This window comes from Motacilla alba, chromosome 11, assembly GCF_015832195.1.
Source record: "Motacilla alba alba isolate MOTALB_02 chromosome 11, Motacilla_alba_V1.0_pri, whole genome shotgun sequence".
In the NCBI taxonomy this organism is placed as follows: Eukaryota; Metazoa; Chordata; class Aves; order Passeriformes; family Motacillidae; genus Motacilla; species Motacilla alba.
In genome coordinates, this window is record NC_052026.1 from 13,164,168 (window position 1) to 13,177,716 (window position 13,549).

The window sequence follows — 13,549 nt, forward strand, 5'->3', positions numbered from 1 at the left end:
TGTAGGCAGCTTGTTCTTGCTGTTCTGGGTACTCACTGGTACCTATAACTGCAAAGGGTTGTGACTCTCTGCAGCTTACTGCCAACCTCTCCTGGACTATGGGATGTGGTTGGTTATTTCTATTTCAGGTGTCTCTTTCAGGGATATGTGCCCCCTTTTTTTTTTTTTAAGCAAAAATAATCTCTACATGATTCTCTGAAGACCTTCCAATCCATATAATTCTGGTTTAGGTGCAGGTTTTGCTGTTGTTCCTGTTTGTAAGGCTTTGGAGAAGAGTGGTATTGTTTCCTTCTGGGACATGGTGGGGTGAGGAAGACCTGTTGTAATTGTAGGGTGGCTGCAGGGTAGTTGTAAAGCAGCTGTGAGAGCCTGATGTGCCTGGAGCAGATGCTGTGGGAGCAGTAGGCAGAGCAGTTGGTTAGAAACAAACTGTGCTTCAGCAGGGGTGAAGTGGCTTGCAAAAATGCAGAGCTTCCACTGGGAGCCTCAGAATTTGGGGCATTGAGTAGTTTGTTCACTGTCTCTGCAGAAGACATTAATCTGTTGCAGCAGTGAAGATCTTCCAGGTAACCCAGGGAAAGCCAAAAGCTGTCTGCACTCTGCTGGCAGAAGAGTTTGGGAACTTGTGTCCCAGGAGCAGAAGAAGTCAAAGCCTTGAGCACCCATCCTTCCCGGGCACCAGGACAAGTCTTGTTTTGCTGGTGGTGCTGGGTGTGACAGCCAACCCTATCTCTGGGACTGTGTCCTGCTTACATGATGTCATTACACCTCCCAGCTGTGGGGAGAGCCCCTGTCCCCAGTGCAAGGTCTGCTTCTGTACAGACTCCAGAAGACTCTTGTGTCCCCATCCTGGTTTTTTTTCCCCACACAAACTTTTTTTTTTGATGAAAAGAGAAAATGGTGCTGCCTGGAATTATAGAATAGAATTATAGCCTGTCCTAGTCTTTGTAGGAGAGTTTATTTAAAGAGCTACCTCTGTCCTCTGCAGCAGGCTTGTCTCCGACACACAGCCTCTCTAAGATGACAGACAAGGCTAAAAATAACATGTGGAACCAGCTTGGTGCAATTTCATGTGACCTGTCTCCCCAGCCCTTGTATTGATGGCAACAAGATTTTTGTCACAGGGTAAAAGAATTCAAGAGAACAAAGCATGTGTGCAGCCATGTCTGCTGAAAGCCAAGGGAAATTCTTGTGTTCCCCTTCCCCTGCCGAGCTATCTCCTTGCATGCTGGAATAAATGTAAGAACCCTAGCAGGGAGCTGGTTCAAATGTTCTTGCAGATGAAATAGTATTAAAAAAAAACACCCAAAAAACCTGTATCTCCCTTCAGCAAAGGCTTTTTGATTCTTCAGGAATTGATGTCGTGGCCTCTGTTAGATCAATGGTACATATTTTTGTTATTTCATTGTGGCAGTTTTAAAAAGCCCAGACTCTTAAGTTTAGTTAACTCCTTGCTCTGAAGCTTGGATTTTATGTTCACATTAAATACAAGTTGATATTTTGTGCATCAGATTTTGATATCGCACAACCTCATCCCCAAAACTGAATTTATCAGCCATAACCAAGTATTTAAATCCAGTGTAGCAACCACTGGCATCCGCTACCATTAGCAAACAAATGGAATTTGCCCATTGCTAGACTGGAAAGATGTCATGTTCCCATAAAGGCAGGGGAGCTGCTGATTCCAGCAGAGAGCTCCTTAGTAAGCCAAAATGAAACTAAATTAGGCACTGAGCCTTTCTGTGCTCATTTAAATATGTATATATATGTGTGTGTGTGTATGCACATATATATATATATATATATATATATACATCTTTCTCACTTTTTATTCACACATGCCACACATGCACACTCCTCCTTTCTTCCTCCCTCTTTTTCACTCCTCAAAAAAACCCCACTGAAGAGCAGTAGTCAGCAGAAAGGAGGAGCTTTATCTGTACCATGGCAGTGCATCAGTGTTTTGAACCTGAATATCTATTAAAGAAGGTGCCATGGAGTTCTTTTTCCCCCCTGCAGTAGAGGGTCATGCCCGTGGGGACCTGGGTGCTGCTCAGTATTGCTGTACCCGGGGATGGTGACAGTGGTGTCCTTATGCTTCCCGTCAGGGAACTGGCGGGGGGACTGAGCTTAGTTTTGCTGCTTTTCCACAATACTGAATTTCCTTCAACTAACCCTTTTCTCCTTCTCTGTGAGGCCTGCTGGAGGAACCTGTAGCACATGGCTGCAGCCTTCTCCTCTCTTTTTCCATGGGGCCCTGCAGCCAGCCTTGGCTTCCTGGCTGTAGGGCTCTCCCAGCGGTGACATGCAAGGGGATGTAGAGGCTGAAGGCATGGTTGATGGTCCTGACTGTCTATCATCAACTGAAAACAAATGCAAAATACATTGTACCTGACTCAAATATCCCCTTTTATTGTGTTAACTCCTAGAGATCTGTACGCAAAACTTTTTTTCAAGTGAATGTACACTAATGTGCTTTGAAAGATTTCATTTGCTGTTGCTGTAATACTGTGTTGAGTAGCTATTGCAGTATCTTCAAGTTTCTAATGGAAGCCTACTTTGGAGCTATTTGGCATAGTCACTCAGTGAATTTGATTGCTCTCTCAATCTGAATGAGTTTCTCAACCCATTATGACAATACCCACATGGCCCTGCCAAATAGCAGTGTCTCTACATCCCTTCTAATATCCTGACATATGATTTTTATTGTTTAAAATGAAAGTAAACAGTTACAGCAGGTTCCAGTGAATGAAGTTCTGGAGGATGCTGGATGTTAAAGGGAATCTGAGTAAGCAGGAGTATCTTTTTAGCTTCCTGCAGATATCTGTGCCATGGCACTGGACAGCTGTGTTAAAAATTATGCAGTTTACACTTAGCTGCCTTCCTCTTCAGGCAAGAGGAGTAAAAGTTTGGAGTTTAGGCATGTGGGGCACTTGGTTGTTGTCCTCTGCTCAATTCATGGTATGAACAAGGTCACACAAAGCAGTTCAGTGCTTCTTGCAGTAATACAACTCCATGTGGAAGACTTTATTCAGACTTGTGTTTGCCAGAGTCTTCCACAGAGGCTGGAGTTGGGCACAGACACAGCAGCCCTTGCTCTGCCAGAGCCATAGCTAATGCTGTGTACAATTGTGTGAGGGTCAAAGTGGGGATCGTGGTTTGCAACCGTTGGCTATGTACCAGAGCCATTGGGAACAGTATCTTTTACTCTGCTGGTTCAGGGCACTTTTCATTTCAGTTTATTTACCTTTGTCTTTAATTTTCTTGGTGTCTTTCTTCCCTTTTCCTGGGTATAATGTTTTCGCGTACAGATGTCTCCTCGCTCTGCCCGGCGGCGTTGGTCCATACAAGCAATTAACGACTTCCCGGTACTGTGTGCTGTGCTAATACTGTCCTTGATATGACCCTGTCTTCTGCCCAAGGGCCCAAGAATAAAATGCCACCTGCCTGCCTTTGAGTAACCTGCACACAGCTGGGGACTCACACTCCACGCAGGGCCTAGGGCTTCACAAGAGCAGTGAACGTGTAAGCGGGCAGGAGCAGACAGTAGTTTGCAAGGTGCAATTACTGACCTACAGGATGCCTGTTTCACCTGGCCTTGTGGTCAGGAAAGGATGCCAAGGGGTAATTTGAAGTGTAAGAAAAGATCAGCTTCTAAGATACGGAGTGCACTGTAGAGGAGCTGAGTGATTATTATATATCATCAACCAACTGATGAGACTGACATTAGAGCACCTAATTTCTGAAAAGACAAAGCCTTGCTGGAGAGGGAGGGAAGATCACTTATGAGCTGTGGAAGAAGCAGACTGGTTGAGTTTCTGACAACAATCTGTCATGTCATTAACATGAACTGCCACTTCTCAGTGCAATCCATCACACAGTCTTATTTCCTGGATCAAAAAATACAATTTCTTCTTAACTTGTGATCTTCTCCCAGCCCTTGGAGTTGCACCACTGCATTCATTTAGAGTGGTTGCACTTCAGCCACCCTGGCAGGTACTCCCTCCTCCTGGCACCTGCCCTGCTGAGTCTGCTGTGACAGTCGTTTTCTGATAGTCAGGTCCACGTGTCCCTCAAGCTCCAGCATCATTCATGGAATCATCATCATCTTGATGATATCACGATTGCTCAAGCTGTGCTGTACATGTGGGAAATTACTATTTCATCACTCATCTTCCAAGCATAGATGAAGCTCAGAAAATTCCATTTCAATTTAAAGATTATTTCTTCAAGTGTGTTTGTCTTAATGTCTGCATGAACAACTGTTTTTTCACAGCTGCTGTCCTTCATGCTATCTCTTCATAAGACAGCAGGGAATAAAATAGAATCCTGTAACGCATGATTTAACTTGGTATAATAGGATCAGGTTTTCCTAATTGCAAGAGTTCTAAGACTGTACTAGTAAATAATAGGTGAAAGAAACCAGAAGTAATTTCCTTAACTCCATCAAGGCTTTTTGCAAAGAGTCTTGTGAGCAGCAGAGACAAGAAATGAAGTTCTGTCTTGAATCAGGAGCAGACTGAAAGAAAATCAAGCAATGAACTTGCCAGCTTGTGTGGTAAATTGCAGAGCACAAAGGCTATGGTTTAATTCCCTTACCACTGTCCTGGAAGGAAGAGCAAGTAGTGATGTGATTAAGTTATAATTTTCAGTAATGCATATTTTAAAGAGATACAGGGGTTAGTCCAAGCCTTGAAGGATTCATTGTATTTGTGGATAGCCTTTGAAAGAGGCTAAACTGACTCTCTGAAGGGGGCAGCAGTGCCTAAGGTATACACAGGCATACGCAAGGAGAGGCACAGGTTATTAGTGCAAATAACATGCCATCCTTCTGGAAGAAGAGCTCAGCATTGCTCAAGGTGTTTGGGAAGCAAGAGTTTCACAAGTTTACAAGAAGCAATAATTCCTCTTTCTTTCTAGCCTCCTCCTCTGAAGTGCCCATGCTTCAGGGCAGGTGCCAACTATTGATTGATGAAAGCTATAAAGAAATATTCCTGCTGTGGGGCACTTGATTCAAAAGGGCCTTGGATTTTTTTAGCACCTTTATGGCAGGTGCCTGATACTGTGGGAGGTGCTGGAAATAGTAAATGTTGATTATTTTGAAGAGAAAATCCCGGCAGTGCTGCATGAGCCACATGGGGGAGTTAATCTGTAGGCAGTTGTTCAGAATAAAGGAGCATAGCATTCTACAGGGAGAAAGCAATTTTTGCATTTTATTTTAAAAAAAGAAATTTGAGAAGCAGCTTGAACCTGGCTTGAGCCGGTTTAGCTATTTTATACATGTCTTATTGCAGCTTAATCTCTTGGCATTGAGTCTGTTCTCTTCTGTTCACAACCTTTACCTTTACCCTACTAACGCCACTTTATACCACAAACCCTGAAATTTTGCATATGCTGATGTGAAACAGGCACTTTACATTTCAGGATCCTACTCAAAGCACTGCCTGCCTCAGCAGGATCCAAAGGCACACACACCCAAGTGTTCAGCATCCTTTCCAAGCGGGCAGCATTTTGCAACTCCTGCTGCTGAGTATGCAGTGATGATGGTGGTTGCTACAAAGCAGTTGGTGGCTTATTCTTGGGCTATCTGTTTCTACATGTAACCCATTTACTGCCATCGTTATCACCTCAGATTGCAGCAAATTACAGCCTTGGGTATAGTAGTGCAGGTGCAGGCTGGCTTTTTTAGTCATTATCCAGTGCTGTTCCCTGCTGTCACCTCCAACCCATGATTGCCATAAATGCTCTGGTTTCTTTCCTTCTCCTGCTCTGAGGAACTGATGAGTCTTAATTTACTTATCACTGTAGCTATTTTCTTTCGTATCTTCCCCTCGTTCAACTGAGGAGCAGCTGGGTAGTTGCAGTTCTCCTTGGCATGGTTTCTAGGCTTCAGAAAGAGCTAGAAATGTCGTGAGCAGTGCAGAAGACCTGTGCCTTTGTCCTTTAGCTGCCAGCAGCTAGCTTGGTGCATGTTGATTCCTGCTTCAGCTCCAACTGTTATGTTCCCTGCTCCCCGTCCTGACCTGTGCTCCAGCCCCTAGGAAGAGATGTGTTTTCTGCTCTACCCTAATGCCCCTGAGCCTTGGTGACACCTTTTGATTACACCATAGTGGGAGCTTCTCCTGGGAGAAGAGGTGGAACAGGAGGGAGGTGGACCTTGGCCAGACAAACCCAACCTAAAGCTTTCTTTGTCTCTGGTAATCCCTGTTAAGTGCGCTCAAATACCGCCTGGTGGAGAGCTACTCCTGTAATTAACTGCAGCAATTACTGGATTCAAAGTAGAGCTTCTGCTGTCAGTGGTGATGAACTTTACCCCATCTGTAATGGTTCCCATACTTCTGATTGTGGGTTTTTTCTAATTCTTATTTGCTGTCGCTGAGGTAGATCAGAATTGCAAAAAACTCAGACTTTTTTAATGGTGACTCTACATGTAGCTTTATGATTTTTTTTCTGTCAGAGCTTTAGGGGCTGGAAGTGGTGGGCATGGAAGTGTAGTACAGGCAGGGCCTGTGGCCATTTACTAATTCCATTCCTGGAGCTGCACCAGTAAAGAATTAGGATTTCCTTTTTTGCCAGTAAATAAGCAGAGTTAAAATGAAGAAAACAGGACAATTTTGGTTTGAGACCAAGTTCTCAGGGGGTTCTGGTACATTTAGTGTTTCCATTTGTGTGGTGATATGCTAAAAGCAAGCCGTGGAAACCATTCATGAGAGCTCTTTTTCATTCTCATCTTCATTTGTTGTCATTCTCCTCCCCACCCCCCCCCAAAAAAAAAGACCCAATTGCCTGTGGAAAATGATATGTGTTGTCCATGTTTGTAGTCTTGAAATGCCTGTTGGGAGGCTTCTTCAGTCTGCTCTTGCAGGGGGCAGGAGCAGGTTGAATCTGTTCCAAAGACTGGGCAGAGGGAGCTCTCCATCGACTGTGAGTCCTGGGGGCAGCTGGCTTACAGATAGCCAGAAAGTGGCAAGTTGCTCTCCAAATTACTTACCAAGCTCTAGAAGCTGTTGTTGATAGCCCTGCAGAACGTAGTTCTGTGTCTGCAAGCCTGGGCTCAAACACCTGCTCAGACACAGCACAAATAACAGCTTTTGCTGTGAGAAGCCTGGTAGCCCTTCCAGGACAGTGCTGAGCTCTTTCCTCCTGGCATGTCATTGTGTTGGGGCTCCCAAGCTTCACTCATATATTGATTTTGGTAGCATCAGCAGCTCCTCACCACACCTGGGAGACAGCATTTGCTGTCCTGAGAAAGAATGAGGTACTCAAGTGCCACTGTTACTTGGGAGCCTTGTTGTAGTCCAGCCCACATCCTTCAGCATGGGATTGGCAGCTAAACTTTTAGGTGTTATCAAAACAGGATTAGCCTGCCCAACATCAAGAGGCAGAGCTGATCCAGACTGTGCCTTGATTAGGAACTGATGGACTGAAGAGAGGTGGGTCTCCCAACTGACCCCATTCTTGCCACCTTCCACTGCATAGTGCTCTTCGACTTCAGGGGACAGATAAGTACAGCAGGCAGATTCCTCTTGGATGAATTAGGATTTGAATAGATGTGGCAAAGAATGAGTCAGTCAGCTTTTCCAGAGCACTGACAGCCCTGTTTCTGCCAGTGTTTCACCTCTCTGGGCACCATGCAAGCTCTGCTCCTCTTTACTCAGGGGAGGTGGAAGATCAGGGGACTGGTGATGCTTTGTAACATCAGCATCCCTGGAAAAACCCACTTTTGCCTCCTTTGAGGCTGAAATGCCTTCTTCACTTACTGTCAAGCTGGAGCCTGTGATCCTCAGCTGTGCAGTGTTCAGAGAAGCTTCAGGAGCTCATCCTTTTTGCTTCTTGTGGCATGTGTTAGTAGTCTGCTCAGCATGGCAAGACCTCCTCAGCACACTGGCCTAAGCTTGGGCCAGGCAGGCAGTGGCATTTCTTAAGGTCATGAGTAGTTTTTTAAGGACATTTTGTGTCTGATAAGCCTGCTCAGGTTCTCACAGGACTGCATGGTCATGGTCAAAAGCCATTTGGCACTCAGCCATCCCAGAGCTGGCCTCACACCCACAGTAAAGGTGATCCTGCTTGCAGATCCAAGTCCTGCCTTTCCTGTATCCAGTATGCCCTTTAGGGGCACCAGTGTGAGCCTGTGTAAGCTGTGTCTGCCTTGCAGAACCATCAGCAGAGGGCTGCCTTGCTGGCCCCTTGAGAGAGGGGCTGTTCTGCCTTGATGAGATGTGTGGGAATCCCCAGCACGAGTGTCCCAGGAGAGCCTCCCTAACTCAGCATGACTGGGCGCTTCCGTGTGCGTCCATTGGCTCTGCGTGGCAGTGAGGGAAGGCACCATAGGAGAGCAGCATTGCAAAGCTTTGGAACCCTGCCTAGCAGCCAGCACTTCCTTCAGTAGAGCTCCAGTGCCTTCTGCCTGTCGTGCTGCCACACATCCTCTCATCCCTCCTCCTCACTCTCCTAGAGCAAGGAGCTGGAAGAGGTCAGGATACCAGACACATACTCTACCGTGTTTCACACAGCCAAGGTAGCTTTATGCAGCTTGGCTTTAAGATGACCTCTGTATCTGTTACAAGGAGTATTTGGGAATCTTGGCTTCTTGTTTCTGTTCCCTCCTGTTGGTTCCTCTCCTTTCTTCTCCCCCCTCTTATGTCCTGAGCCAGCTGGAAGTAGCTGTGAGCATGGTAGCTAGGGATCCTTGCTAGGAAAACTTGGGCCCTGCTTTATCATCTGCCGCTTGTTTGTTTGAAGCTGTTGATAAAGCAGGAGGTGGGAGCCCTGTGCTGGCACTGAACAGGGCCGTTCTCACCCTGAGAGGGCAGACCTAGAGACAGTCTGGAGCTGTGGGCTTGCCCTGAGGCAAAGGGCGAGCAGCAGCTGCCTCCAGCATGTCTCTGTGCTGACGCTGGCTGAAGTCAGCAGTGGTTTATCTGCAAAGGGTTCCCAGAGAATGAGAACTGAATGGTCCTCCTGCCAAACTTGCCCAGGTTTGATTGGCATCCCGAGGCTGATTTCTTCTATTATTGGCTTTCACAGGGAAACTCACAAAATACTTTTTGAGTGAGTTTGACCTTGAGCTCGCTGCCTTGACCTGCTTTTCACTTCCTACAGATGGAGATGCTTGTTCTCCTGGGCATGTCATGGATGTTTTCCAGGGTAGCACAGAGCCTTCTGAAAGGCAGGTTTGGGTGCTGCTTGCATTATTCCTGACCCTAGTGCTTTGTTCCCTGTCCCAAGCAGCCTACTGTCCTCTTCCCCAGTAACACCTTGCCATTGGTTCTGCAGAAATCAAGGAGGTGGAAGAGCAAACGAGAGGGGACAGATGCCAACAACCGACCCATCAAAGCTGCTGGGAAAGTTATTATCCAAGATATTTCCTGTTTGCTGCCTGTCCACAAGCTGCTGGGAGAGCTCTACATGTGAGTACATGTGGGCTGTCATCGTTCTCCCAGTGAAAGTAGCTGTCTTTGGCATTGCTGTGCTTTAGTCCTGACATCAGTCAGCATGGATCAGTGAATGTTTCTCTACCTTCTTCCTCTGTTCTTGTCTCACTGCTTTTTTTTGGTATTCCTCTGCCTGTGAGAGGGCACCTGTCTTCTGTAAATCTGGAAAGTGTGAAGGAAGAAATTTGTGATGAGGTATGGTCAGCAGAGTTTGAATCAGCATCATCACTGCAAATTTTACAGGTTCTGATTTTCACCTTCTAAAAAGAGAAATTATCAGTAGAAGTTCTTTTTCAAATCTCAAGTTAAATGCACAGGCTTAAAGATCTCACTAAAAGCACATTTTCATTCTGTAAAACTATTAATAGCTCATAAAGCTTTTTAATTTCAGAAGTATTTAATATGTTCCCACTTGGAGTCTTGGTTGTACACGTCAGGTCTGTTGTGCAGGTTGTTCTGTGTTATTGGAAAGGATGGAGTTCTGTGGGCATTTTTGTGTTTTTGTTGGTTTTGGTTTTTTGGTTTTTTTTTAACAAAGGGCTTCCTTTTTCTGGACTTTCTAAATCACATGGTTACAAAACCTCTGTTCCTGAATTTTTTCTTTCTTAGCTTTGGTAATACTGGCTGGTCCTTAACGGAATTTCCAGTCTATGGACATTCAGGGAAGAAGCAGGTTTCCTTTATGAGGAAAGAAAGAGGAAAAAAAGCCTTCTTTCTCTCCCTTTCTGTGTTATTAAAAAGAATATTCTTTTGAAAAACCTGTTGGACCTTTCTTCTTGGGATATCTTGTGTAAACAGCCTGACCCTTTTCCATGTGCTGTAAAAATCTCAAGCAGTTGAAGTGTTGGGAAGATTTCTGGTGACAGGCAGAAAAGCACACGTGGGCTTCCTCAGCCCACCTTGCCAGCCTGTCAAGGCTTCACACAGTGGGTGTGTTATCCCCCAGCCAGCCTGGTTCTTCCCAGTATGTCCCCATCTCCCTCTGAGTCAGCCAGAGCAGACTGATGGATTGAATGGGAACAGGACCATGTAGCCAATGGCACCAGCTTTTAGGGACAAGAACGATTCTGGACTTCATGATACTTCAGCAGAAGTTTGGTCTGATATTCTCTTGGAAATGGTGTTGCTTAGAATCAATCCCAGCTAGTGTGGAGTTGGACTCCATGTGTGGTGTATTAGCAAAAATGAATAGTGGGAGAGGGATGGCAGTGGTCCCTGAGTAACAGAGAAGGATGGGATGGGATCCTGGCCATGCAAAGAGGCTCATATTGATGGGGAGGTCTGGGCTGCTCATGGCTGCCAGAGCCATGTTCCCCCTTCCCCCCATTCCTCCCTACCTTTGTAGGTAATGTGCCAATCAGAGCTGAGTTACCTCCTTTCTTTTCAGACTGAATGTGAATAACATCCAGGAGACTTGCCAGAAGAACGCTGCCTCAGCCTTGGCTGTGGGGCGGAGGGATCTCGTACAGGTATGCCATGGAATCCGACCTCTTCCTCAGCGTGCTGTGCTACCCTCCAATGCCTTGTGCTGTCACCTGCACCCAAAGGCCACTGGGGTTCAGCAGCTCTGTCAGGGACTCCCTGGGTGGTGAACCTGGCCTGTGGAACAGCCACCAAGGTGGTCTCCACCTCGCTGACTCTGGGCATTGAGAGATTCCTTCCCAGGACTGCACACAGATTCTTTTATGCCCTTTACCAAACTGAGTGAAACACATTTTTCAGGGAATTCCTGTAGGCAAAGTGAGGAATGCAGCCTGCTTTTGAATCATCAAATGGAGTAACTGTGCACAGAGTTGCCTAGCTGCTGTCAGCGTTTTGATCCGTAATTTTTTTTGTACTTATGTAATTGTTCCCATTGTTTGGCATTCTGCTGGCACTGGGTACTAACTGCAGCTATCTTCTCCCAAGAGAGCCTGGGCCCAGGGACCCCAAAATGGGGCTGGCTATTTGCCTTCAGCTAAAAATAGGAGAAAAATGGCTGTTGTGGCCCGTGCTTTTCTCTGTGATTAGTCCATTGCAACAGACAGAACATTTCACAGGACATGGGAACACCTGAAAGAGATGGGAATTGGCAGTGCCACAGGAGCTGTTCACATCTCCGCAGCATTTGGCTCTTCCTAGAGCTGGATAGGCAACATGCATAGGCATACCTGATCTAAGCAGAAGCTGACTCAAGCTGTTGTCTTGCTTCTTGGTGCATTCTGCGACACCAGCAGAGAGAAAGTAGGTCTAGTTCCCCCTTGTCTGTTCTTCCTCTTGCAGTCTGGTTTGTCCACATTGGACCAGAGTTTGGGTGGAGTAACTTCAGCAAGATTTCTCTGAGATAACTCTGCTTCTTGCTTGGTTTTCCCTGTCCTGTGTAACTCCAGCCTGTAGTGCAGCTCACAGCAGACATACAGGCTTGACTTGCAAGTTACAGGTTTGATGTGCTCTGTAGCAGTGTAGGAAGTGCCATCTTCCCTGTTTGCTTTCTGTGCACTCTCTTAGCCCAGTCCTTGTTTCGGTTTCTCTTCTGTTGCTCTCTGCTTTCACAGGGAGCAGCTTTGGGACTACTTTTTCTGGCTGTTGGTACTTGGTGCATGTGGTTTTTCTTTATTGTCCATGTTGTCAGTTCTCTGATTTCTGCTGTCTTTTTAGCACAGTGCTCTTTTTTCCTTTCCTGCTTTATTTTTCTTGCTAAACTAGGAGCTTTCCTTTTCCCTAGAATATTCTAACTGTCCCATTTTTAAAGGCACAGCTGAAAAAAATAGTCCTAGATCAGTGGTATAGAGACTGAAAAGATGGAACCATTTTCAGAGTAGAGGATGATAAATGAAGGAGAAATTTCATGTGAAGTGGTAAACTTCTGAAATAGAAAAAGCAAACAGTGTCCTGTCTGTGCCAGGCTGCATTAGAATAGTGCTTAGTGATACCACTAATGAAAGGATACATCTCATGTAAATAATGATTTACCAGTAAACTTTCTGCCACCAGACATCTCTGAACCCAAGAACTGTATCAAATCTAAACTCTTTTGAGGCTTGTGGCCATAAAATGCACTAATAGACTATAGACTGTTCTGCTTTTGCATTTAACCCAAACACAAAGTGAGTGGGACAAGGATAGCTTTGGTTTTGTGTTATTCTCTGCATTATTCGTGACACAGAGACTGAAACTGTTCCCTGCTGTCAGAGGGGAAAAAAAAAAAAAAAAAAAACCAAAACCAAAACAGACAAGCTCCATTATTATCTGTCTGTGTGTGAATTTGTGCACACCTATGCCCTGGGAGTGTGGTTAATCCTAATTGTAGCTTTGCTGCTTTTCCTTCCTGTCTGCCAGGTTTGGTCACTGGCCATGGTAGCCACTGATCTCTGTCTTGGACCGAAGTCTGACCCAGATTTAGAGATACCTTGGGCACAACATCCATTTGGACGTCAATTACTGGAGTCCTTGTACGTGTCTGAATGCTGGGGAGGGCTTGGGGAGTGGTTGCTGAAGCAGAGCCCTCCATAACTATCTATGTGTAAGGAGTCATTTAGTGCCATAGTATGGATTTTTTCCCATCTCAAGCCTGTGATGCATCACAAAGGGAAACTCCAAATGTGTTTCTGGCATACAAGAGGCAGCCTTTGACCTTCCACCTATCATTCAGGTCTTCCTTGGCCCAGCATTGAGCAATAGGCCAGACACAGGTGGAGCTCTGCTTTCCATGCCCACAGTGCTTGACTTGGAGATTTGGGTTTCCTGCTCCCCCACTAAACGAGCCTGTTGGTGCAGCGCCTTTTTTTCACCTTCAGATTCTCTGTTGTCATCCAGCTTTATTGGGAAGTTCCAGTGGCCACAAAGCCAAGTGTTAGCTACAAATATTTTCCAAGTGAATCTGCTCAGGAGTTACATAATTCGTGACTGATATTATTTGGTAATCTGTGCTATTTGGAAGTGCAGGATTTGTGTGCTGTGCTTTCCATACTGTTGCTTGGCTGAGCTCTCTCCTACTGCATGGCAGCAGTGGGAGCACAGCACAGGTTGTTCTTTATCATTCTCAGCCTTCAGAGCAAACTGGAAACTTCCTAGCCTTCTAGAAAACCTGCAGCAGCCTTTTGCCTTGTGATCCAGGTGCAGGACGCTTGCACCCA

General features: G+C 45.7%; 1 protein-coding gene across 6 annotated transcripts in view; it reads left to right on the forward strand.

Moving 5' to 3' along the window:
• The window catches only part of WDR59 (WD repeat domain 59), a 48,871-nt gene that overhangs the window by 29,333 nt on the left and 5,989 nt on the right, over positions 1-13,549 (forward strand). For 4 of the 6 annotated variants that reach the window (XM_038148130.1, XM_038148129.1, XM_038148132.1 and 1 more), the window contains 4 exons: positions 3,312-3,368; positions 9,277-9,410; positions 10,822-10,903; positions 12,753-12,865. In XM_038148130.1, the coding sequence (XP_038004058.1) occupies positions 3,312-3,368; positions 9,277-9,410; positions 10,822-10,903; positions 12,753-12,865 (386 nt within the window). The remainder of the gene's footprint in view (positions 1-3,311; positions 3,369-9,276; positions 9,411-10,821; positions 10,904-12,752; positions 12,866-13,549) is intronic. The other 2 variants (XM_038148131.1, XM_038148127.1) reach the window with 2 other exon arrangements.